This window comes from Polyodon spathula, chromosome 4, assembly GCF_017654505.1.
Source record: "Polyodon spathula isolate WHYD16114869_AA chromosome 4, ASM1765450v1, whole genome shotgun sequence".
Taxonomy (NCBI): domain Eukaryota; kingdom Metazoa; phylum Chordata; class Actinopteri; order Acipenseriformes; family Polyodontidae; genus Polyodon; species Polyodon spathula.
This window is the reverse complement of record NC_054537.1, coordinates 90,808,605-90,834,462: the sequence shown is the minus strand read 5'-3', so window position 1 is coordinate 90,834,462 and position 25,858 is coordinate 90,808,605. Positions and strand designations below refer to the sequence as shown.

Sequence of the window (25,858 nt, the reverse complement as noted above, 5' to 3'; positions counted from 1 at the left end):
TATCAGAAGAGTCAGGTCGCGTCTCAGACATCATGAAAACAAATCAGAGATAACAATATGGGCAACTGGGCGGTCTTTACACTGGTTGTTTAAGACCGTGTCGAGCGCACTGGAGCAGCACATTCACAGCGGCGGTGAGGTGAGTGGGGTGCGTTATAAAACCTAATGCTACAGTGCTGAAAGCGCGTGTAATAAGTGATTACCTTTACCACCATTTAAAAACGGATATATTTTTTTGGAAATGATGAACGTACACTGGCGTCCTTGAACATTTTCTTGATACAGTTTAATGTCAGTAGCCTATTGCGTTTGAATGTTAATTTAACGTGTAATTGAACTATAGTTTTAATATCCAAACAAATCCGTTTGCAGTGTGTTACTCGGTTTATGTATTTTGTTTGGACTAGTAATATAGTTAACAGAAGCATTTTATTTGTATTTTCGTTACTTTGTGGTGCCGAGTTAATGTGGACTACAGTTTGGCAGTATGTCCAAGTTTTTTTGTTTTGTTTTGTTTTGTTTTGGGTTTTTTTCAGAGGCATGTGTTCAGTTTTTGTTATTCACAATTTGCCAAATAAATGTTTTCTGGCATAATTCTCAGCAGAAGTACATCTCAAGAAAACAAATAAAGGTGGTGTGCAGTATGTAGCGGTGTAGCATTAAATATGACAGACAGACATATCTGAAAACAAGTAAATGTTGTCACAGTTTACTGTAGATCCAGAATGCTGATTAAATAGGACAGCTTCCACTATAGCGGGGTTGGACTGGAGATAAAACCGGTTCAGTTCTAACAAGGAGAGGGGGGAGGCAGTTGTCCGTCCAGCAAACAAAATAATATTTGTGTGCCTACTTCTCCATACAATTGTTATGGATGTGCCAACTTGCTAAGGGGCGGGGGCTGTTTAGTGTTACCTGAAAATACGCACAGGTATCGTATGTTTCTGTCACATAATTAACTGAAATGTTTCATTTTATGTCTTTTCCACGTACTGTAGTCAAGATCGTGGAAACAAAGTTAAACTGAACACTGTCGAATATATTAACTGTATATTGTGGATTTAGTTGTTTTGTCATTGACCCACAGGGTGTAAGTAATCAGCACATAAACACTGTTGGCATTAATTGACTTCGCACATTATTGTGCTGTGTATGCATCTAGTTCGGTTTAAAGGGTAAAAAGTAGCGGGGTTCGGAATAGTATAGCGTCATGCGTCCTCACGTGGTGCTGCAGCTGTTTAAATAAGTTACATGTTATTTTTCTTTTAATTATTAACATTGGTATAACTTTAAAATCTGTTTCAAAGCGCGGTATTTATATATATATATATATATCTATATAATAATATTAATCGATATATATATATATATATAGACTAATATATATATAATATAAAATAAATTGTGGTCCTATCTTAAGCAGGTATTGGTTAATTGCCAAAGATGTTTGCCAAAGCCACCAGTAGCTTTGTGAAGCAGATAGACTCCGATGGAGAGCTGATTCCTGTTGCACGACTGAATGACTCTGACAAGCTTCAGCCTCTGTGTCTGGTGATTAAACGCAAGAGATTCTGGTTCTGGCAGAAACCAAAGTATATTTCATCACCATTCTCCTTGAGCGATGTGCTTATTGGGGATAACCCTATTGAACCTGGTAAGGGCCGTTGTCTTTTCAGAAAGTACAACACAGGCAGTGTGCAGAATTGCTAATAATGAGTATATCTTCTTAAGCCCGATTGGCTGATAACTAACGGCTATTATATTATATATTATATATATATATAATATATATATATATCTATATATATATATATATTATATATATAAATATATATGTGTGTGTGTGTGTGTGTGTGTGTGTGTGTGTGTATATATATATATATATATGTATATATATATATATATATATATATATATATATATATATATATATATATATAATATAAACGTCTGGACAATTTCTAGTGCTGTACTTTTATATAAAAAAAGGAAAATGCAGGTGCAATTTTTTTTAGCACAATTAAATGTAACATGCAGCTGGAAGTGACTGGTCAGGTAAGTTAGTCTAAATGCAGGTACAGACATTTGTTCAGGTAATGAAGTTAAGTTTCTACTTAAGTACAATTTACTTGAGTTGCATAGTGATGTTTTGCATCTCATTAATAACCTTTAATTGTCTGTTTCTAGATCATGAAGTTGACTTTGTGTTTTTCAGTTGTTGTGGAGTCTGCTTTCCTGAATTATGAAAGCACATTTGGGGACATCATCGGAGGTCATGTCGAAACTGAAGTTGGAAATCTCAGTCTCAGCATGGAAGGAAAAGGTTCCTCAAAACTACAGTCTTCGTTTGGAGACTTAAGGAAGCAGGAAGTTGATGTTCTTCACCTCCTGCAACACTCTGAAGAAAGGTGACTTTATTTGTGTGCAGTGTATCCACAAAGTCGTTAATTATACAGGGAACTTACCTAAATAATATTATGTACAGCTGTGAACACAAGTTTTGCATCAACTAAAATACTATAATTGATATATATATCAACATAATTTAGATCTTTCATTTAACATCATGTAATCAAAGAAACTACAAAATGATATCGCAAAAGTCTATTGGAGGCCCTATTAGCAGTATAGTATTTCACACTAGATTTTGGAATGTCACATTTTAAAATGGTCAGTTTTTTTGTTACGTATAATAGCAAACTACAAAGCAGTATGTAATTTGATATGCTAACATAACATTATTCAGCAGGTTTCGTTCGACTTTATGAAGCAAAACCTTTGGCCACAGCTGTATATAAAGCAGTCATTTTTCCAGCTTGGTTTTTCCTTTCTTAGGGTGATAAATATGGATCACCCCTTTGTACAGCAGACTCGTGAAAGGCCCAATGAAGTGTTTGGTGTTCTTAAAGAAAAAATCATCACCACTCAGAAGTGCCTGATTTCTGAGCAGGTTCAAGAAGAAGGGCAGTGTGGTAGTATGTTGGGGCTTAGAGCTAAACGGATAAAGGTAAGAACAACAAACTAAATGGGTTTACATTATTATTATGATACCCTTTTTTTAATTGGTGCTATGAAAAGAATAGCGCTAATAAAAATGTACCTGTAATTATACAAACCCAGTACTCTTTGGTGTTCACATTAGTTTTGCTGATTTAACATGATGGAAATGTAACTGTTAAAGAAATTTCCTGTTTGAACCAAACCCTGTGGTTTAAAAGTGCTGTCCATACATATGGGTACTGAAAACATCTCTTGAAATCATTTATATACTGAAGAACCGAAACTAAGGCTGCAGCAAATTTCAACATGTTTGGGTTAATTCGGAGAATAGCTGTGGTACTTTATTATAACAAATACACTTCAGGGCCTCTTATCAATTTATTTGTTTTTTCTGGTAAAAGGATTAGTTAAGTTATGCAAAGTTATGTAGGCTTCTTTGTTTCTTTTTTTCATTAGGTGTCAGTCCAAGAAAATGGGAACATGCAAAAGGACAGCAGTGTAGTCTTAGAAATTCCACCAGAAACAGTCCTAGCTTACAGCATTATTGAGCTGAGTGTTAAAACCAATGGACAGTATGGTAAGTTAGTGCGCCCCTTTATGGTTGACAGGCCATATTTTCAAAGGGTTTCCTTTAATGAACTATCATATGTATTACTTGGCTGTTTGGTTCTAGTTTTCTAAAATGAAAAAGTGTTTTACATCTTTTAAAAAAAAATAAAATTAAAAGTTAATTTAAGACTGGAGTAAAATATGGCATGGTGTTTCCAAAGAACAAGCATCTTTCTTGCTGTAAAGCCATTTTTAACAAACATGGCAAGATACAGTCTTTGGTAACTAGTAGGATGTTGAGAGTTCAGATATTTATGATGTTTTATGTCGCAACAGTGGACTGGGTTGGTCAGTGGGGTTGAACACTGTTTACTTTTAGTTTTCTGCTGTAAACAACACAGACATATTTGTATGAATTCCAATCTAAACCCAGTGATGGCGCAGAGCTGTAAGTACCAGTCGTATTTCGAGAAACCTGAGCTCATGGCCTTGGTTCTCTTTTTAACCCTATTGTTGTTGGTTGATTTAAGTTTAAAATGACCTCATAGCTGTTGTATAATCGCAATATGGCGCTCCAGGACGTGTGTGGTTGTAAGTTGTCACCACTTGGGTTCCCAAGGCGTGGCGATATCCCACGACGACATCTACCCTGTCGTACTACATTGCTTACATTTATACCATCTTCAGTTTAGAGAATAAAGTAAAAAGCACTGTAACAGTATCTTGTTTATGAATAGTTTCTTAAATCTTACTTGCATTTTTGGAAACAATTGGTAACAGATGCATTAATTTGTTATGTCGTATACAGTATATACATCCTTTTTTATGACAGATTTATGTCTGCTACCCGACAAACGTGGGGGCTTTGAAGCTGAAACCAGTAAGAAGCCCATATCTCCTGATCTCCAATCATTGGTGGATGGTCCGATGGATGGGATGATTGAGCCTGACGGAGGGAGGGTTCAGAGGAATCATTCTGAAGATGTCAGAAACATCCCCAGTGAAGCTCCACTCGCTGTCCTGAAACAAGGTCATTTCTTTAACACTTTTAATTATAGCGTCATCATTTTAATTTGTTCTGCAGGATTCTGAAAGAAATTGAGTAAAGATGTGTTTGCAGTCTTTTGGTGAATGTTTTCAAATTGTACTTGATACGTTTATAAGAAGTTATCGTATTAGAAAGAAGCTAAGTGGGTTTTTTTTTTTTTTGTTTTTTTATTTAATTTCTTTATTACAGATTTAGAGGAATTTAAGACACAGTTTAAACCATTTGCAGAAATGCCTGAAGACGAACGATCTGCATTGTTCAAGATGGTGAATAAAGTGTTGCGTGACAGTGCAGTGCTTATCGTTGTGGAGAACATGGTAAGTGCTCAGCTCTGGAAGCAGGAGAGCCGTGGCAGTGGTTATGTAACTGGAAAGAAATGACCTTTGGACTTGTGTCTGAAGACAGTGGGTTGGTCTGAATGGTGGAGGATTTAGTTCTTGCCATTCATTAAACCAAGAGGGCTTTGTATGAACCAACATCTACAGTGTGGGAGTGTCTGTTTGGTGTATTTATACATAAAATGTAAAAATAAAATTTGTAAGTAAAATGTCAGGTTTGGCCTCCTTTAAAATGTATATAGGACCGGCAGGTCAGCCACTGTTAATATCAGTTGAACACACCCCCAGCGTGGGCACGTCTTGCACTGCCCAAATGACCCTTGCATGGCACACATGTTGAGGCCTATGTCTCCTTCAGTGGGTAATTTCATTTGCATCGCACGTTGGGTCTGATTACAATGTATTCTTCAAATACATAAAGGTTGTCTTTTAATAAGTAACCCAGCATCTGTATTTAGTTGATTGTTTAATTTAATAAATGTGGAAACTGACCCGTTGTGTCTTTCAGTAATAAGGCAAAGACATTCTGAAGGAGTGAATGGAGTAGATTTTACCAGATCTAGTCTCAGTATCTGCCATGTCCCTACTCCTATGTGCAAAAAGTCTGACTATTAAACTTAAATATTTTTATTTGCACCCTTAACTAATGGCATGTTTTAAAGGGACCTTTTTATTGTGTTACATGTTCCCATGTCTTGCTACAACCTTTTACGTAACCTTTTTTTACATTTTGACCACTTTTTCAACTTTTAAATTGCATTTCCTGCCTCAAGATGGCTTCCCATGTAACAGAGTGGACCTCTCAGAACTACATTTCCCATCATCCTCCTGCTCACTGATAAATTCATGAGTTACAGATGTGAGCAGGAGGATGATGGGAAATGTAGTTCTGAGAGGTGCATGTGGGTAAATGGAAAATGTAGTTCTGAGAGGTCCATGCAGGTACATGGGAAGCCATCTTGAGGCAGGGAATGCAATGTAAAAGTTTAGAAATGTGGTCAGTGTAAGAATAAATAAATAAAACATTACACACACCTTAGGTAAACAGTTGTAGCAGTACATGGAAGCATGTAACACAATAAAATAACAAGGTCCTTATGTACCCTTTAATTTTAGTGTATCCTGCAGGCTGAATGTAACAATTTAACTTGGACTTTTTTTGCAGACATTTTGAGTTCCCCTGGTGTGTCTGTTTGTGTTTCAGCTGGAGCAGCTCAGCTCTGGTGCTAAACCAGATCTCGCAGAACTGGAGGAGTTAAACCCCTCTCAGAAAGCATGTGCGACCTCTCTGCTGCAGGCCATCGGATACAGCTGTGAAGAGAGCCAGCTGATGGAGACGGACAGTCTTCACAGAGCTCCTTGTCTTCTCACTGCTACACACTTCCTCATCAGTGCCATGGAAGGTAGTGTTTATACACACAATGTAGAAATGCTAGGTAGTGTGTGTGTGTGTGTGTGTGTGTGTGTGTGTTTTTTTTTTTTTTTTTTTTCCTCTTTCATTTTTTAGTTATTTTAGCCTGCGTAATATATTGCTTGTATCATTCTGGATTCTCACATTAATGATGATATGAGGAATAATGTCCACCCTGCTGTACATAAGGCTGTAATTCCTTTTCTCACATTAGTTAACCCTTTGTGGTCCATTTATTCAGCGCCTGTCAGGCGCATCAGGTCCAATTTATTTTTACACGTGCTGTTTAAAAGTGTTTTTTTCATAGTAAAATAGGTTTAAAAGGCACTGCATAACAACAGGACACTCAGTGCTGCATGTCCAGCCCTGCCCCACAACACCCCACCCCACCCCTTGTTCGCTGTATTTATCACATACCTCTTCATAGTTGTGCATACTGATATGTCATCTCGTTTTATCACCAAACTCCTCAATAATGCTATCAAAGTCATTATTTTATTACTATAACATCTCAAAAAGCTCTGCAAATGTCTATGATATTCTTTGATTGCTGGATGCGGAAGCAGCGATCATGTTTGTTTATGTCCGTGTTATCTCTGTGAGGTTATGTGTATTGCTCAGATCCAACCTTTTTTTTCAGCTCCTATTTGTCTCACTCAGCCATTGAAAGGTTTTCTCAGCATTTTCCGGAGAAAAAACTACTAGACCTGTGCTTGACGTCTTTTTGATGATGTTGGACAGGAAAGGGAGAATTGTAATGTTGGACCTGGTCTGACATAGGACCGCAAAGGGTTCAATGTGTATATCGCGCAAGGCTGTAGCATTGCTGCAGCAATAATAATTTCTAATATCCATGTTAGTTGGATTCAGCTGATCACATAATTCGTTGTTTCTTTTACTTTATTTATTTATTTATTTATTTTTATGCTTTTTATTTTCAGAAATGTCAGATATTAGTCTTGCAGAACTTGCCAGCTGTTGTGACCTGCAAATAATACAAGCTTTGTGTTCTTTGGTAAGTAGACAGAGTAGTTTCTGTTCCTAATAAAAAAATAAAAAAAATCTTATTCTTAAAGCAAAGCTTCTGGCTCTTTAAAAATGTATAGCCAGCAATATTTGCATCAGTGCCCTTCACACTGCATACTAATTGAAATAGCAGTAGTCTGTTCCTGAAAAGGGAGGCCAAGCACTGTAGACGGTACAATACACCATTATCACTCTAGCCATAGAACAGCATCTGTTGCATAACTGTTAATTTTTGCAAAGTGAACATTATTGTGAAACTTGTGCCAGGTCATATTACCCTAGTTTTGATTGGCTGGGCTCATGAAGGCTGTATCTGCAGAGCTATTTGACCTTATTTGATGACACAACCTGCACAGATATTGACTGCAAGAAGGCATTTGCACATACTCACATACCCATTTGTTACAGTTAAGCAGCATTACAGCAGAAGGCAACTCTTCACTGAAAACCCCTCTGATTGAAGAGAAGAAATTCCACATAGCTGAGCACCTCTTTGCTTTATCAGACATTAATCTGCAGAAGGATCAATCTGCAGTGAGAGCAACAACGGGAAAACAGCCTGGATTCCTTCCTTTAATCCTATGTATAGCTGTGAGTGGACTGGCCACACTGAGTGAAAGCCATTAATGTGTGTCTGAGACGAGAGACTGTTATGATTTGAAACAGCTGTTTTTACGTTATTTTACATACATTTTTTAAAGTTCGTGGTAGCTGTGAAGAGAAAAAAAGAGGTTTAGAACTCTTGTACTGTTGACTAGAAAAGTATGGCTCAGAAGTATGTTTGGTTAATAGTTTAGTAACAAGTCTGACTGACAGAATAGCAACACATCTATTGCTTATGAGTATGAATGTGTTTTCTACTGTGGTGGAAGAAAAATGTGTTTAAAAAAAATTGATTTCATATTTTAAAAGAAAGTTTAAATATTTTATTTTATTTTTCAGCACTGAACTTTAATGAGTTTTATATATGTGTAAGAGATAACTGTTAGCCTCCACAAGTGTCTAAAGGGCTGTGTAGACAAATTTGAGGCAGATTTCCATGAAAATTTGTTGTGACTGTTATTAGAAGGTGTATTTTAGTGTTAAAGTTTTGTTTTATATCGGCAATGTCCAGCTGATGGCGCCAAATGGCTGTTTTTGTATTTTGTACCTAAAGGCTTTTGGAAAACCATTCAGCATTTTTAATTTAATGTTGCTATTAGGAATATTGCTTCCTATTTAATTCTTTGTGATTTATTTTATAATAAGCATTATCTCTTAGGAATATCAGTAACCATGCAATGAAGTGATTGCTTTGAGGTCTACAGTAACTCCCATGAATATAACCAAGTTAGAATTATTTTTTTGTAGTCAAGTTTTTGTATTGTAAAGCTTGCAATCCTACTATACAATTTGTATACATGTATTAAAATAATACCAGTATATATTTTCACACTTGTGAATTATTATTTTTTTTTATCATTCACTAAAATCGGTGTGGTGTAGTTTGTACTGTTTGATCACCGATTTCAGCAATACTGTGTAATCACCACAAAATCACTAGGCATCCCTGAAACACAAGTAGTCAAGGACATTGTATTAATGACACCATACAAGATACCATGACGTTAATCAATGTGAAAAAAATATATATATATATATATATATATATTCTCTCACACATACTTGAAATTAAGAAAACAAATAGACATACAGTATTGTGTACATTCTTTTCACCTGGGAGACATTGCTAATAGAACACTGGAATTACTGTTTACCTGGTTAGAAGACGCACCATTTTGTTCTGTTGCAATTGCTGTTAAATGACTTTGCAGATGGTCACGCCATTGTGCATGATGGTGAATGCTGATACACTCCCCCTGTATTACTCTTGTGTTGTTGACCTGCAGGTCAATCAGATGAAGAAAAGCCAATCCCTATTAGTTGTCCTATCTCTCAAATGTATTGTGAGGTGACATTTTTAAAGCATTTTCTGTCTATCAACCCTGCTATTATGTTTTGGGTCTATTTGATCTGACAATGGTTTCCATTGACCTTAAGCTTCATTAATTCTCTTCTCCAAACATCAAGGTACAACACAATTTTGGGTTCTGTGTAATAAAATAACATTTAAGATGGTGGGTATCTGTTTAAAATTGACTGGGGCATACCAATTTCAAACATATCATTTAATATTAGAAGTCAAACACAAATGACTCATGAATGATTTTCTTTTATTTTGTATATTATTAATAACAGTAATATAAGTGCAGTGCCTGGTTTGCAGTGTTTTAGCAGCACCGGCCCAACTGGTCACTTAAAATCCAAGAAAACAAAAACATGATGTTTTGAAAGCATGTGTCTTCATGATTTGAAGGCAGCAAAGTAGCTGCTCCCACAAGAATGCGTTAAATACTGATAAATACTTTAAAAGGGGTCGCTAAAACTTACAGGCTAGACCTAGGGTTACCAAAGTTGTTTTTTGTTATTCAACACATAAAATGGTAGACACATTTGCAAGTTACTCCTGCTGGGCACACAGGATCCCCTCTGATGGGAGAATGGTGGAGGTGTTGTTCTATGGTATGTGGCACTTAGTTTCATATTTATGTAAAGACCGACTGTGACGGACCTTGATGGGTGCAGTATTTTAGTGGCATTTCTATACATGTGTCTTTATGTAAGCGTACGTTCAGGATTATTGCCCAGTCTTTTTATCGGACTGGTTTCAAATATTGTACGCACCATACTCAATTTACATAAAGAAAAACTTTAAGACAACACTTTGTAGATTACAAACAGGCAGCATTTTTGTTTTTTTCTTAAATACCAGCTTTGTTGAGTAAACAATTATTTTTTAATGACAATTCAAAATAATTCTAGATCACACACATTAAAATCTACTGCATAATAACCACAGTTATATTATTTTTTAATGCAAGCTCCATAAATTACCAACTAAAATCACAAACAAATACAAATAGAGGATTTCAATATAATAAAATATATAGAGGTGTGTCTATATACATGATTATATATACAGTGCCTTGCAAAAGTATTCAGACCCCTGACCAATTCTCTCATTATCGAATTACAAATGGTACATTGAAATTTCGTTCTGTTTGATATTTTATTTTTAAACACTGAAACTCAGAATCAATTGTTGTAAGGTGACATTGGTTTTATGTTGGGAAATATTTTTAAGAAAAATAAAAAACTGAAATATCTTCTTGCTCAGAACGCTCTTGAACCAGTCCCCAGACTTATGAAAATGTTCCGTGAGTATATATATTATATATATATATATATATATATATATATATATATATATATATATATATATATATATATATATATATATATATATATATATATATGTAAACACACACACGCAAGCACATCTGTGTATATATATTTCATATTTCTGGAAATTTAGTTAAACTACTTATTCATGTTCCATATTGCTCAGATGTATCTTTTAAAAGCAACGTCAGGAATAAATTACAAAGCAGCTTTAGGGCACAACAGGATTATTACAAATTTCACTTTACAGGACATCCAGAATGAGTAACAGTTACTGAGGATGAGAAAACAGGTAAGTACAAGACTGTAAACGGTCATTTCACAGTTACTTTGTCACATAAAGGAAATGACTAGGAGACAAAAGTGGCATTGCAATTCCTGTGGTATTGCTAGCATGTAAACACATCTCTGTTGATAAACCATTGTGTTATTTTATTGATTATTATTCATTTTTAGTAGTGTAAAGCCTTGGTATAAACATGATCATGCCCATTTTGGATGTATCAACAAATAGAAATGTATACACTTTCAAGTATTTTTGTTTTCCTTTTTTTTTTTTTTTTTTTTTTTGCATTTCATAGTGCAAGATTTAAAAAAAATACAAATGTAAGCTTCAGATGGACCCCAGAAAATTACATCAGGTGAATAGACATAGTACAAAACCAAAACCCCCACATCCAGTTCTGTTTTCAGCTTATTTCAAGTTGATATGAATAGAAAGATCTTCTGTAAAAAGTTATAAAATTAAAATAAATTATAAGCACACTTTCCCTTAAATTTGTATATAAAAAGTAAAAATGTTCAGTACACCCAGCTGACAGGAACCCACTGTGGTTCCACACACAGTTTGTCTACAGCAGCTTGTAGCTTTTCAAAGGCTTTGTCAAGATTGTCATTTACTATGGTCAGGTCAAAATAATGGTTGTACGCTCGCTTAATCCGTGCACTTTCATCTACTGTCTTTTTCAAGTCCGTGTCCTGTTGGAAATCAAATAAAAAACAAATGGATAGCACATGTGATTATATAACCCTTAAAATCCACATAAATATAATGATTTATTTCCAAACACATTTTTAGGTGCCTGTTTATTTTCAGCCCAAATGGTGAGATTGGTGTTTTAAGGGGCATTATATCCACACAAAGAGAATACACCATGAGCATTCATAGAGTACCTCATCTGTCCACGAGTGACGAACAACTCACAAGCCTCCTTACAGTAAGCCCCACATCTGCTTAGCAACACTTCTTCACTTGGAACCAAGGACCACCAAATATGAAAAACGTATTTGACAACTTGTATCAATTAGTTTTTTTTAATCACTTCTTCAAACACATTAAAAATGGGTGAACCCCTCTTGTTTAACTTTGTCATTGTGGTGGCTGTTTTTGTACAAAAAAAGATTGTCTCTAGTTCTGTCTTTAACAACTATTATTATTATTTTTTATTATAATAATAATATAAATAAATACATAAATAAATAAATAAAAAGACATGCATATATTAATCTTACCGTCAGAAGCTTGGATGTAATTCCAGCATCCACCACAGCTTTGTGCATTGCACGTAGTGTCTCTAGTTCTGGAGCAGCAATGAATACGACATATGGCATGAATTCAGAGGTCTTCAGAACCTTCAGTGCCTGCAGACAAAATTAAATTACTCATGTCATCACTAACACTGAACTTCAAGTCAGGATTCAAAACCGGTACTCTGAAAATGACAATGGGCAACCAGCATGTAAACACGTGAAACTGAGCTGCATATAAATTCTCCCGATTCCGTTTTAAAAGAGGTCGTTTAGCTTTCTCAGTGTACAAATGACAGCTCTATATTTCAATTGTTCTGAATGATGCCTGCCTTTGCTTCATAATACAAGATTAGTATTTAAGTTCAACTAAAAAGTAATTTTGTACACAAAATAATTCTCATGCAGTAGAGATTATTTACCTGTGGGTTCACATCCAGAATGCACGTCCTTCCAGTATCAACAACTTCATGTATGGAGTCTATTTTAGTTCCATACAGATTCCCTTCATACTCTCCGTGTTCCAAGTACCTGCTGGCTTTAATATCTGCTTCCATTTCCAGCCGGGACACAAACCTGTATGCCTGACCATCCTTTTCATCGTCTCTTGGTCTTCTAGAAGTGACTGCAGACAAAACAGTATTGGGCAAACATTTTAATAAGTTTTTTTTTTTTTTTTTTTTTTTTTTTAGGGAAAGCAGTCGAGAATTACTTTTTAAACTGCTTATGTTTAACATAAAAAGTATTTTTGTAAAACAAGGTGATTTGACTTAATGTTTCTAATTAGTCAATTCAAAAATGCGGCACTGGCATCGTAGGCCCAGTTTTGTAGGAAAGACGTCCCACTTGTTCATCTTAACTTAGTCAAAGCAGTTTCCAAACAGGAACAGGTCTTACATGGGATTGTCGTTCCGAATCTTGTAGGATTGAATACTATAAGTCTGTTCTTCAGACTTCTTCGCCCCACACCTTGGGCTCCAATCAACACCAAAGTCTTCCTCTGAAAAGGTGGCATTCTGGCTACTTCTTCATAGATCTGGAGCTCGTGACGATCAAATTCTGCACATCAATACATGAATCAGGTTCAGTAAACAGGTGAGTAGTTTCAATCACGACAATCTCCTTTCCATTGTACAGATACAGTGAGAGGCATTTCTTATAGCAAAAACATCTGGAATACAGTATATACTGTACCTGCATTTCTTGCTGTAAGATACATCATCTTTTTTTTCTTTTTACCACTGATCGTTCCACATAGTACTCCTAAAGACACAAAAAATAAAAGGTGTCATTGTTTGGCATCAGGCGGTGCACGAAGGACACTACATTCAATTAAAACCATTATATATTCAAAAGTTGATACCTGAGTCATCCCAGTCTCTTCTGACAAATGCTTTCCGCTTTTCTTCAAGAAACTGACTTGGAATAAGTCCAGTGATCCCTCCTCTAACATGACAAGCCTGCAAGACACCAAAAAGAACCTCAATGCGAGTATAATGTTCAACGGTAAAAGGCTGTCTGCACCCTTTCATATGCTACGTTGATACAGTAATCTGTCGCGTATCCGAGTGCGGTGGGGCCAGATTAAGGGCGGATAAATAAATCCTGTTTTAAATACCATTAGACACATCTGTAACAATTACTATATTCACAAAATTATTGTTTTGAGATTAAGCTTTCATTAGAGCTCCCATGAATCCCTTGGTTTAGAAGAATACAGGGTATTAATGCTTGTGACAGAGTAGCCGTCTGCCGTGTGGGTGCGTGCATTTGCTGCTGAGTGACAGGCAGGAGATCAAGACGGAGGTTGAATTTATTTACATATCAACACACTGAACAGCTCACGTGACACTACCAGCAATGGATCAGTGAAGTTACAAAAGTATATTTTTTACCATTTGAGAAATATAGCGAAACAGACCAATTATTTCTTTATCTATTCCTGAGAGACTAATGCATGCCTTTGTTTCATCTAGAATTGATTACTATAATGTACTCCAAAAGGTATGCATTTTTGGCTTACACCTCCTTCATAACACTACTGCTACAATTCTGACTAAAACCAGGAAAAGTAAAAATATTACCCCAGTTTCAGCCTCCTTACACTGGCTCCCTGTGCAGTATAGAATACAATTTAAGATTTTGCTGTTAACCTATAAAGCCCTAAATGAATACATACAGCACAGTGTCTGCAAACTTTGATAGGATCTACAATCTTGTGTTCATATCATTTACAGTAGTTCTAAACAAGCATTGCATATCAAAATCGTTTCAGACCAGGAAAAATGTACTTGGATTCTTTGGCAACTTTCAGTGTCTCATCTTAGTATTAATTTTATGGTAGCTATTGGGTAGTTCACCATATTAGTGTAAAAAATCAAATATTTAAGTAAATGTTATTGGGGATCTCATTTAAACAAGTATATCCCTGTGCAAGCCTGTAAATAGAATATTAGAGCCATTAGTGAATCTATCGATTGTATCAGCAATTCTCTAGATAAGTGTAAATCTCTAAATGACATATGCGCACGGAAGCAACCTTCACATATTCCAGAGGAGCATAATAACGATCGCCGGTATGCTATACAAACCTGCCACCAGTTACAGTCTTCCCTGTTCATGATTTGCATAATGTCCCCTCTTGCAAACTTCAGTCCTGCTTCTTTGCAAGGAATGAGATTGTCAATGGCTGGATTGTAGTCAAACTGGGATTTTACATAAACCTGAAAAATATAAATACAAACACACATACAGAAATAAACAAACAAATAAATAAACAAATAGCAGTAACTGTCCCATTTTCTGTGGTGGGAGTTGCCATATTACATTTCACCAGCTTTTACCTCCATTGCCTTTAGGAAGAAACCATGTAGAGCACATGCACACTGATCATTTAGTAAAAATTGTTATTATGCAGGCTGGAGGTACAATCAAGAAGGTCCTGGTAAATGTGCGGCGCTATAAATAGACACATTCAGTATACAGTTACATGCACACTGAGCAACTGATATCTAAACTTAGTTATCATTAGGACAGTCGCTTACTGACAACTAGACTTGCTTACTACTGCAAACTATTACATAATCAACATATAAAAGCATGAACATATATATGTACTTGAGTTACTTTAACTGCAGCGGTGCTGTAACAAACAGTAGCCAACAAACGACATATTTAGCATTGCTTTTTTTTTTTTTTTTTTTTTATTTAATTAATAAAGAGCCCTTTTCTATAGTATGCACAGATTTTACTGAGCAATTTATTGGGCCATCTCAGTCAGTAAATCCAAAGAAATGGGTGTATTTGCAATGTATTGTTGCTGAGCCTTAGCATATAAAACACCCACTAATCACAACAATAAATCAGACAGTACATCACCTCTGACTTCAATATGCACACTGTACATATACATCCATCATTTACTACCAGACCCAGCTTGCAAGTCCTAGGAGAAAACAAACACTCACACACAGCACTAACTGAAAGCTTCTTACTTGCTGAGGTGCAGGAGAGTCCTTGTAGCTTGGCAGGATGTTCAGGGTTATCCCACCACTGCTGTTTTTTAACATTTCTTGCAACTCCTTGGGATTGTTTCCCACGCCACGTCCGTTCAGCTCCTTAATGACATCTCCCACGTGCAGCAGGCCCTGGCGATCAATCATGCCTCCATGAAGAATTCGAGCGATTACCAGGTCACTGTTCTCCACTCGGAACGTCACACCCTGAACAAAATAAACAACGCACAAGCTTATTTCTTACACACTGGGCAAGCCATACCCGTTTTCGTTACTTACAATGGGAAAGAGGGGTTTACATATAGTGGTGGCTTTTAAAACTGCTATGTTTAACAAGCCAATGGCCAATCTGAAAGTCATGGAAGCTAAAAAATTAAAATTATCACCCCACTTATAGGTTGCTATGCGAGATGGAAATGAATGGCTTAACATTAGGGCTTTTCTCTGCACATGTGACTACACAATCCAGTGGAAAACTTTCTTCTGCTTTGATTCTATCGATTTCTTTAAAATTATTATCTTTTTTTAAATAATCTAAAACTGATTACAAAAAATGGGAGACAGGAAAGCATATTATGCAAGAGAAACCTGCCGTGCATAAGGGACTGAGGCCCCACCTGTCAAAACCATTTAACATTTAACAATTAACATTTCACGTTCAAATAAATGGGACCTAGAAATACATAAATGTCCAGGATTCTCTAAATCTTTTTATTATTATTATTATTATTTATTATCTGCACCGCTTTCTCCCTGAAAATGAAAATATTTCTGGATCCTGCAGGATATATATTTACATAAATTAGACTACATCTCTGGCAGTTTTGCAGTGTCAGCTTTTTGCATATACATGTAACCTTTTTGCATTTGCTTGTGCACTTCTGAGATACAATGTAATTTGTCAGCAAAAGTCAAATATAAAAATGCATATTTCAATGTATACTATTAAATATATCATAGGCTAAAAGGACAGTTCCAGTCTGTACATTCTTATATATAGTGACTACTACAATATTGCAAATACAATAATTCTGTGAAATTTGAAAATGCAAAAAACATACCAATGGCTCGCCTGCTTTTTTCCGAATGCCGATCATTCGCACAGAATCAGCTGGTATTATTTGTTGGCTGTTAGCTGCCACCTCATTATTTTTTATTTCAGAACCAGAAGGAGGTGCTTCATAACATTTCGATGCAACCATGTCATGGGCCTCCAAAAGTGACTGAAACATAAAAGCTATTAATTACCAAATTAGAAAAAAATGAAACTACTAAGAACAGAAACACACATCACAGAATCTTATAATAAGTATGTATTTCACGTTTTTTAGAGCACAGAGCACATGCATCTCCCATTTGTCAGTGTCCAGAATGAATCACAAAATAAAATCACACACACAGTGCAAGCTTCAAGAACTGGTTGAGATGTCTAACCTCCCAGTGCAAAGCCAGTTTACCCAGAATAATCACCGGCTGCAGAACAAGCTTTAATATGTCAGCAATGATTCACTTTGCACTCTGAATAACCATCAGAAGCCGTTACTGTTGACCGCTACATCGGGTGGATAACTCTCAGGGTACTTCAAAACACCTATAAACAGGGAAGGGGTTCAAATCATACACCCGAACATCACACTCGTAACCCTGTTACAGCACTAAGCAAAGTGGGATTGAAATAATGCAAAAACTATTATACCTGAAAGTGTGGCTCTTTCAGGATGCGTGCCAGCTCTGCAGCGCTGTTGTCTTTACTTGTTAAAGGGATTATGTCATCCAGAATTTCAGCCACAAGCTCCATGTTATTGTCACGCACCGCCTCCAGTTTGACATCTTCTAGCCTTTGGTGAGCCTTCAGGAATAACAACTGTTAAACGCTATGTGCTGCACAAAGAATGCACAAGAACTTCTATTCTAAACACCACAGCTCAGTAAATAAAAGAAAGCGACAATGCAGCAGGCTATTGAATGGAGCTTCTTTCACCTACACAACTCAAAAATGTTGCTTCTAATTGACTTGTCCAGGCAAATAACATGGAAATAAAATACAACATGACAGCTTTTATTTTTTTTATACACAGTGAATTTCTTACAGTAGAAACGTGGCCCCATCCTAAATACAAGCAGGTCTTTCGGGCCTCGCTTCTCTATGCAGTGGTCAGTTTGTCTACAATTATCCCACACTGGAAAACACAGGCAAAGGTGTTTTTCCTTGGTATTAAGGTTACTTAAGCTATAACTACAAAGTGGATCAAATGTAGTCTTCATAAAATCTGATACAAAGATGTTACTCTAGCAAGGGAGACTGCTGTTTAAAAAGTATGCTTCCTCCATCCTCTAGCTATTGCTGTTACAGGACATGTGCTTTGGCCTTTAATTGTTTTAAAGGTCCTGTTTTTCTTTCTTTGTTTTTTTTAATGAAAAAGCCTGTTAAGTACTGTGTATCCTCTGTTTGACTTCAGTGTAAATCAGTCACTCGGCTCAGGCTGCTGTTACTATATGCTGTCAATGGACTCTTGTATCCTCTGTTTATCCAGACTATACTGCATTGTTTTACCACAGGGTAACAGGAACTGGAATGGCTGCTGAGAGATTTGTCATTCATTTTCTAATAACCTGCCTTTCTTTGCTTGTAATTATAATTGTTTTTTAATTTTTTAAATGTATTCTAAAAAACAAAATCAAGATAGGCAGCAACAAAGGACAGACCCCTACTGCTAGGGTCCATCCTTTTCCTGATTAAGCTTTTGAGGAAGAAATCATGTTTAATCTCACATATTATGGAGATTTTTTTACGTAGGAGGAGCAACTTTGAAAAGTCAATTTCTTGAAATCTAAATCTTTTAATCCCTCATTATTAATAGGCTGGGTAGGTGATTTGCTACTCATCTATTTAGACCAATTGGTTATGTTGGCTGTGTTCATTAGCATGTTTACCAGTGTGTGCATTACTCAGGCTATACAAAATCTAATTAGTAACTGATTACTCTTCAATGCTGTGATTGCATGCCCATTTACTTACATTACATAGGTTATTTGCATTACATTACTTATATATACCCTGGAATTAGTTACTCTAAATATGTTCAGAACTAAATGTGATGTTTATTGTTCTAGGTTTATTGTTATTGAGTAGGTTAGGCTTCAAATTGTCTGGAGATATTCAGGGACACAAACACAGCAACATCTAATCTATTTATAATATGCTGTACACACAGGTGACGTTGTTAGACTACGCAATGGGTCACTTGTTCACATTTCACAATTCTGAACAATTCACAAGCTCATCGTAGGCGACAACAAGGGAACAATTGTTTACTGTGGCCACATCCTTGTCCAGTCACCCCATACAGGAGCGGTGCTGTAACAGGCACTGGATGCCCATTCTCTCCCTCCCTCCATTGAGCAGTGTCCAGTTAGACCAGGTGCTGCCTGTCTTGTGGGACAGCACTGCAGCTGCATGCGCTCAGCAGCATGGCTAGAACATGCCGAGGACACAGTCAGAGGGCACATGAGCTGCTCAGACTGCAATGGCTAGAACGTGCCGAGGACACAGTCAGAGGGCACATGAGCTGCTCAGACTGCAATGGCTAGAACATGCCGAGGACACAGTCAGAGGGCACATGAGCTGCTCAGACTGCAGACAAGCAAATTAAGGAAGGCCTTCTGGATGACAAGTTAGCTGCCCACTATTCCTGGATGGACTACTCCTTATTATACATTTTTCTTAATGCTTTTATCGTGATATACTGCAGTAGAGTATACTGATACAGTGCAGTAAAGGCATAGCATAAGCATTGGAAAAGTAAACAGCAACGTTACTGTAAATAAAACACATACGACAAAGAAAACAAACCTGACACGTTGAATAACCAGATGCAAATGACTATACCACAGGTCGTTGAAGCAAACCCCTACAGTATGTAGACTAGACAGCAATGCTGGAGTTATTGAATTAATCGCTTCTAGCCTGCAGCTAACAGCATGCATAATTTACACCCTACATTTCTTAATGAATGGTGGTCCTGACTTTTGAAAACAAAAGTGAGACAAAACATATTACTGTTAATTAGTTTACACACTTTTCTTTAAATTAAACCTAAGTTCTAGAATTCTGTCAAACTTCTAAACATCAAGAGCAGGATTTGCTTTATCAGTGGTGCAGGGAAATTACGTTAGCTTATGGACGTTAATCAATCAATGAGTCTGGATATGCTTCTACCTTTTGGAAGTAAGTATTGGGCAATATATTTACTTTATGTATGCTTTTTTTTTTTTTTACTGGAATGTCGGACACCAATATTAGAAATACTAGCCGTCATATTAATACAGAACAGCAGGTCTGAAACATTACCTTGGCAAGAGATCTGACGATAGGGCTTTCCATTATGCCTCTGAGAAAAATGAGGTCTATTTCCTTCGCCCCTGTGGTTGTGGGCAGCTCATTCAGGTTATCCAGCACCTGCTGCATTGCTGTTAAAGACAGGTAATGACAGTGATCTATTAATAATAACCTGCATAATATAACAGGCCCTATTTACAGAGCTTCAACTGATGGGCTGTTTAAAAATATTAAACACAAAACAACATTTTTTTAAATCATAACGGTTGTTGGCTTCATAAACAAGTCAAAAATTGTAAACATAATATATATATCTATATATATATATATATATAATATATATATATATAGGGTCAAGTTACCAGGTTTAAATACAACAGTTAATTGTGGTACATCAGTCATTTATGCATTCTTGCATGCAGACTTCTGGCAGTACTATTAGCCCAGTAACAAGCCAGATCTACTGCACTGTCCATACAAAGCTCAGTGACTTGCAACTGAGCTGCAGCTTTTGTATGTTGCAGAGCATGTCAGGATTGTCCAATTACAGTAAAGTGTTTGTTACATATTGCATGTCTTAAAACAATGACATAAAACATCCAACTCCTGTATGATACACATTAAGTGATACTGTAAACCTACACATTTACTGTTGAGCTAATGAATATGGTAACTTATAAAATATGGTTTTTAAAATATAATATTATTATATATATATATATATATATATATATATATATATATATATTATAATATATATATAAATCATGAAGTACGTTATGCAATCCGAAAAGTTCAAAATAAGTATAGTTTTGTACACTTTCCGACTGAAACATAAGTAGGGTATAAGAGACCTCCCTTTAATAACACTCATTGAAGTCACTTTGGTTTTCAATGTCTATTGAATAATTGGAATACTAGTAAGTGTAAAATAAAAATATTTAGTGCATGACATGTATGTTATTGTCAACCTTAATAATTCCCGTGGTTTGTCACAACCCGACCCCCCCACTCCTTTGTCATCTCATAGATGTACCATCAGCAGAAAGCAGCTAAATGCACACCCACCTACAGTAGATGGAAATAAAATTAAAGTAGTTTTAGTTTACATAACAGCCATGCAATACAAGACCAGGTGGAATATGCATGTAAATAACTGCTCCAGATCTTTTCACAATTCCGGGGATAGCATTTGCCAGAACCTTTGACTGCTTGACTTGGGTCTCTTTTAAAGAGATGTCAGAGCCCTGCGATGGTTTCAGTGTCTCAGCTCTGAGCACGTCTGTGTAAGATCTGTGGTTTCCCGTTTGCAGCAATAGGCACTTAGTGGACGGTAGACTTGTTATTCAGATTACCTTTGATTTGTCACCCTGCTGCCAAGAATTAACATCCCCTCATTTGTCAGCATCACAGACAGCAAGCTGATTGCCTGCTGCTGCTAGAACAGCTTGCATTGCAGATTAATAGTGTCCCTGTTGTTGTAGCTGGAGGGTTGTCTTACCAAGAATCAACAGTTAACCCTTTATCGATATTGTGAACAGCTTACTTTAGTGCTGTTCAACAAGAACTTGAGTTTCAGCAGTCTATGTTAAAGGGTTAAGATCATCCACTATTGGGCTCCCAAGTAGCACATCCGGTAAAGGCACTCCGCATGGAGTGCAGGATGCGCCCTATAGCCTGGAGGTCGGGGGGGGGGGGGTCTTAGGGCTTAGTTCGGCCAGGGTGTCCTTGGCTCACCGCACACCAGCGACCCCTGTGGACAGGCCTGGCGCTTGCAGGCTTGCCTGTAAGCTGCCCAGAGCTGCGTTGTCCTCCGACTATAGCTCTGGGTTGGCTGCCTGGCGAGCCTGCAGAGTGAAAAGAAGCGGTCGGCTTACAGCACACACTTCAGAGAACAGCGTGTGTTCGTCTTCGCCACTCCAGAGTCAGCGCAGGGGTGGTGGCGGTGAACTGAGCCTAAAAAATACAATTGGACATTTCAAATTTGGAGAAAAATGGGGTAAAATCAATTGTCGACTACTAAATTTAAAAAAAAGAATAAAATATATAATAATAATAATAATCATCATCACGCACTACGACCTCATGGAAGAGAGATTTGGGAATTGGTACTGTGGCAATTGAACATGAGTGTAGCATGGCAGATGCACTGCAGATAGAACTGCTTCATTTCTTTCCTGAGGGTACAGGAGTAACCACCAAGTGACAATGCTCCTACCTGTGGATTATCCAGGCACAAGCACGAAATAACAATTGTGCTGCAGCTTGAAAATATGTTTAAGTAACTGTGGGAAAGTGGTTTAAGGTGTAGAGGTGATGCAGTGCTTAATAACAACAGTCCAACAACAGTTACAAGGGTAAATCATAATTTTGTATTCAATTACACCGTGTAACAAATTATTATTATTTTTTTGTTCCTGGGTAGTAAGTGTTGTTTCCTAATTGTTTATGCCTCAAAAGTATAGAAAATGGCTATTATTCCCCACAAAATTTGCTTTTGTGACCAGGACAGTGATTTCAAAATATCACTACTTCCAATGGGAAAACGGGCAAATGTTTGTCTTTTCATTCACATAAAGTCAGAAAAAAACAACATATGAATCCAAATTAACATGTATTTATACTAAAGTAATACAAAAATCACTACAAAAAGATTTAAAAGCAAGTAGTTTTTCGAGATTTACGATTAAACTGTATTTATAATCCAAACACAACATGCTTTAAAACAAAAGGTAATTGGTAGATTTAATAGATTTAAAAAAGTGTTACTTGGCCTACTTGTCTTATCCAACGCGTAACGTAGGCTTGAAGTGTGTATTCGTGCAACACGCTAATCTACTGTACTAGCACTAGAAGCAGCGCACTCACACGCAAGGTTTTAATGCAAATCGGAAACAGGAGAGACTTAAAACTGGGTACTAATTCGTGCATCGAGTCACCAAAATGTAATCGAAGCTCTGTAAAATTTAAGGACAGATGATCAATGTATGCATCAATTAACTGTTGCACTCCTAGTAAATCATTAATAAAGCTTTGTTATTTTAAATAACAACACTGACTATACACAACAATGTGTTATAACACTAAACAAAACTCTTTATTCCTCAGTCCCAGTCCGTAACCATTATGGAGGAACAGATCACTGGGGCCGCTTCCCCTAAATACTACCCGTCACTCCCTCTTTCGATGGCACTGCCAATCACGTTTCCTCCAATCCGTGACTGACACATCACCTACCGCAGTGGCGCTGACTTCTGGTATCGTGGCCCCACCCCCTTCCTGGATGGCCGACCGCACTGACCCTGGAATGAACTGCCAAGCCATCCATTGTGGGGCGCTCTGTTCCTGTTATACAGCGCCCCCAAAGGTCGGAAGGGAGAATTAATTCGCACTCTGTCACCAACGTATCAAGTTACTTTTAGAACTTCTCTGTTTGGTTATCACCTTACATGAAAATGCTAGCACAAACAAGGTTAAATAAGCCTGATGGCACTATAGCAACTGTGCATATATTGTAAATTTATAAATATGTTCTCTTCCTGCCGATGTCTGCTGCCAAGGAAATAAAAAAAAAAAAGACAAGAATGTTTGGTTTGTGAACAATAACAAATCACCCTATCAATGAACTGCCAAGTGCCATCCACAGGATACAGGGCACAGTGTATGCTGTTCCTGTTATACAGCGCCCCCAAAGGTCGGAAGGGAGAATTAATTCGCACTCTGTCACCAACGTATCAAGTTACTTTTAGAACTTCTCTGTTTGGTTATCACCTTACATGAAAATGCTAGCACAAACAAGGTTAAATAAGCCTGATGGCACTATAGCAACTGTGCATATATTGTAAATTTATAAATATGTTCTCTTCCTGCCGATGTCTGCTGCCAAGGAAATAAAAAAAAAAAAGACAAGAATGTTTGGTTTGTGAACAATAACAAATCACCCCCATATCACAAAGATGATTTATTCACTCACTGTGCCACCTCACAGGATACAGAGTAAAGATAAAACACAGTGTATGCCTGTGTCCTGGTATTCACTCACTGTGCCACCTCACAGGATACAGAGTAAAGATAAAACACAGTGTATGCCTGTGTCCTGGTATTCACTCACTGTGCCACCTCACAGGATACAGAGTAAAGATAAAACACAGTGTATGCCTGTGTCCTGGTATTCACTCACTGTGTCACCTCACAGGATACAGAGTAAAGATAAAACACAGTGTATGCCTGTGTCCTGGTATTCACTCACTGTGCCACCTCACAAGATACAGAGTAAAGATAAAACACAGTGTATGCCTGTGTCCTGGTATTCACTCACTGTGCCACCTCACAGGATACAGAGTAAAGATAAAACACAGTGTATGCCTGTGTCCTGGTATTCACTCACTGTGCCACCTCACAAGATACAGAGTAAAGATAAAACACAGTGTATGCCTGTGTCCTGGTATTCACTCACTGTGTCACCTCACAGGATACAGAGTAAAGATAAAACACAGTGTATGCTCATGTCTTGGACACTATTTGCTGTAGCCTTGGAGAGGTTCAGGAGGCAGTACGGTGGAGATGCCCTCGTCATTTCATTTGCAACAGGTGTTCATCCACGGAGGGGGGTGTCTCATCATCGCTTTTTTTTTTGCTAAGAGCTTATTAAATTTCAAAGTAGAATATGATAGGCATCTTCAGCATTACACATACTTCTGTGCTCTTACAGGATATACCTCACGCTTTGGCCCAGAACTTACCTCTAAACAATAAGCACTGTGCATTTCTGCACTGGCCCTTTCTTATAGGTCACTGCAGGCTTGCCACAAAGGCGGAATTGCACTGGTTCTTTTTTACTAGTTTCTCAGATTTAATCTCAAAATGTTATTTTATAGATTACAGCGGCTACCTACTATATATTTAACCCATATAACTCCATAAATAATGAATTCAGCCTTTGGTTTACATACACCTTTATTTGCCTCTACGGGCAAACTGTCTATTCTATAAAGAAATTGACAATGGTAATTCACCCACTGTCTAAAATCATTATTTAATGTAGAATGGAACTGCAAATGTCCTATCGTAGTACCATAAACAACTCTGCATGCTTGTCCTGCCAATCTCACAAAAGGAAATTCACTGGAAAGGTATGGAGACCAACTACCCTCTCAATCTCCTACACTTAAATACAGCACTGCATGTGTGCACCAGAGCATTAGCAGAGTCTCTTCAGACTATGCTGAGTGGGCAGCAAGCTCACACAACACCCAGACTTACTCCATGGGGTACCCAAGTGTTGCTACCTAACAAGATACTTGAAGAAAAAGAAAAAAAAATATATATATATATATATATATATATATATATATATATATATATATATATGGAAAACATGGATTGAGAATTGATTAGCAGTTTGCTACGCATGTGGACTGGCAGAGCTATACTGGTGTTTTTTTCTGAAAAGAGACTAATATTGCAGATAGAAGACTGTTTGGTTCAAATTGCATGTACTGCTTACAATTGATAGAGACATTGCGTCTACAAGTTTCTTGCCCAACGAGATAACAATGCTGTGGACTAGAAGGGAACAGGCTCTAGACTTCAGAGAGATCAAAAGAGATAATCCCACTGGCATCAAAGGGGGTCGCAAGGAGATAACAAAAGGCAGATGTATGGACCTTTTGTCTCCAGGAGTGTGAAGAATGCACTGAGTTCAGAGGTTGTCACACTAGACCACACACACAGACACACACACATTAACACTCACACAATAAATTAAATTACCTTTGCAATTGGGGAGGTGGACCATCTATACAGAAGGGTATTTAATGTCAT

The 25,858-nt window shown here is 37.1% G+C and overlaps 2 protein-coding genes across 6 annotated transcripts in view; one reads left to right on the top strand and one right to left on the bottom strand.

Moving 5' to 3' along the window:
• Positions 1 to 1,424: 1,424 nt before the first annotated feature.
• On the top strand, positions 1,425 to 10,393 carry LOC121315091 (gasdermin-E-like). The gene is made up of 9 exons (XM_041249003.1): positions 1,425 to 1,654; positions 2,216 to 2,408; positions 2,836 to 3,007; positions 3,457 to 3,577; positions 4,382 to 4,579; positions 4,787 to 4,914; positions 6,140 to 6,338; positions 7,288 to 7,361; positions 7,781 to 10,393. The coding sequence occupies exons 1-9, from the start codon at positions 1,444 to 1,446 to the stop codon at positions 7,997 to 7,999; spliced, it is 1,515 nt and encodes a 504-aa protein (XP_041104937.1). The 5' UTR covers positions 1,425 to 1,443; the 3' UTR covers positions 8,000 to 10,393.
• Positions 10,394 to 10,721: 328 nt separating this feature from the next.
• Positions 10,722 to 25,858, bottom strand: part of LOC121315090 (MAGUK p55 subfamily member 6-like) — a 37,227-nt gene continuing 22,090 nt past the window's right edge. For 2 of the 5 annotated variants that reach the window (XM_041249001.1, XM_041248998.1), the window contains exons 2-12: positions 20,048 to 20,166; positions 17,393 to 17,545; positions 16,758 to 16,919; positions 15,676 to 15,903; positions 14,773 to 14,904; positions 13,545 to 13,641; positions 13,376 to 13,444; positions 13,079 to 13,240; positions 12,604 to 12,806; positions 12,167 to 12,295; positions 10,722 to 11,632 (exon numbers count right to left, since the gene is read on the bottom strand). In XM_041249001.1, coding sequence (XP_041104935.1) covers positions 11,456 to 11,632; positions 12,167 to 12,295; positions 12,604 to 12,806; positions 13,079 to 13,240; positions 13,376 to 13,444; positions 13,545 to 13,641; positions 14,773 to 14,904; positions 15,676 to 15,903; positions 16,758 to 16,919; positions 17,393 to 17,545; positions 20,048 to 20,164 — 1,629 coding nt within the window. In that variant the 5' untranslated portion in view covers positions 20,165 to 20,166 and the 3' untranslated portion in view covers positions 10,722 to 11,455. Of the gene's footprint in view, positions 11,633 to 12,166; positions 12,296 to 12,603; positions 12,807 to 13,078; positions 13,241 to 13,375; positions 13,445 to 13,544; positions 13,642 to 14,772; positions 14,905 to 15,675; positions 15,904 to 16,757; positions 16,920 to 17,392; positions 17,546 to 20,047; positions 20,167 to 21,390; positions 21,713 to 25,858 lie in introns of those variants that run through there. The other 3 variants (XM_041248999.1, XM_041249000.1, XM_041249002.1) reach the window with 2 other exon arrangements.

Coding starts and splice junctions, on each gene's coding strand:
- LOC121315091 (XM_041249003.1), top strand. CDS start 1,444: ATGTTTGCCAAAGCCACCAGTAGCTTTGTGAAGCAGATAGACTCCGAT. Junction 1,655..2,215: donor GGATAACCCTATTGAACCTG/GTAAGGGCCGTT, acceptor TGTGTTTTTCAG/TTGTTGTGGAGTCTGCTTTC. Junction 2,409..2,835: donor CTGCAACACTCTGAAGAAAG/GTGACTTTATTT, acceptor TTCCTTTCTTAG/GGTGATAAATATGGATCACC.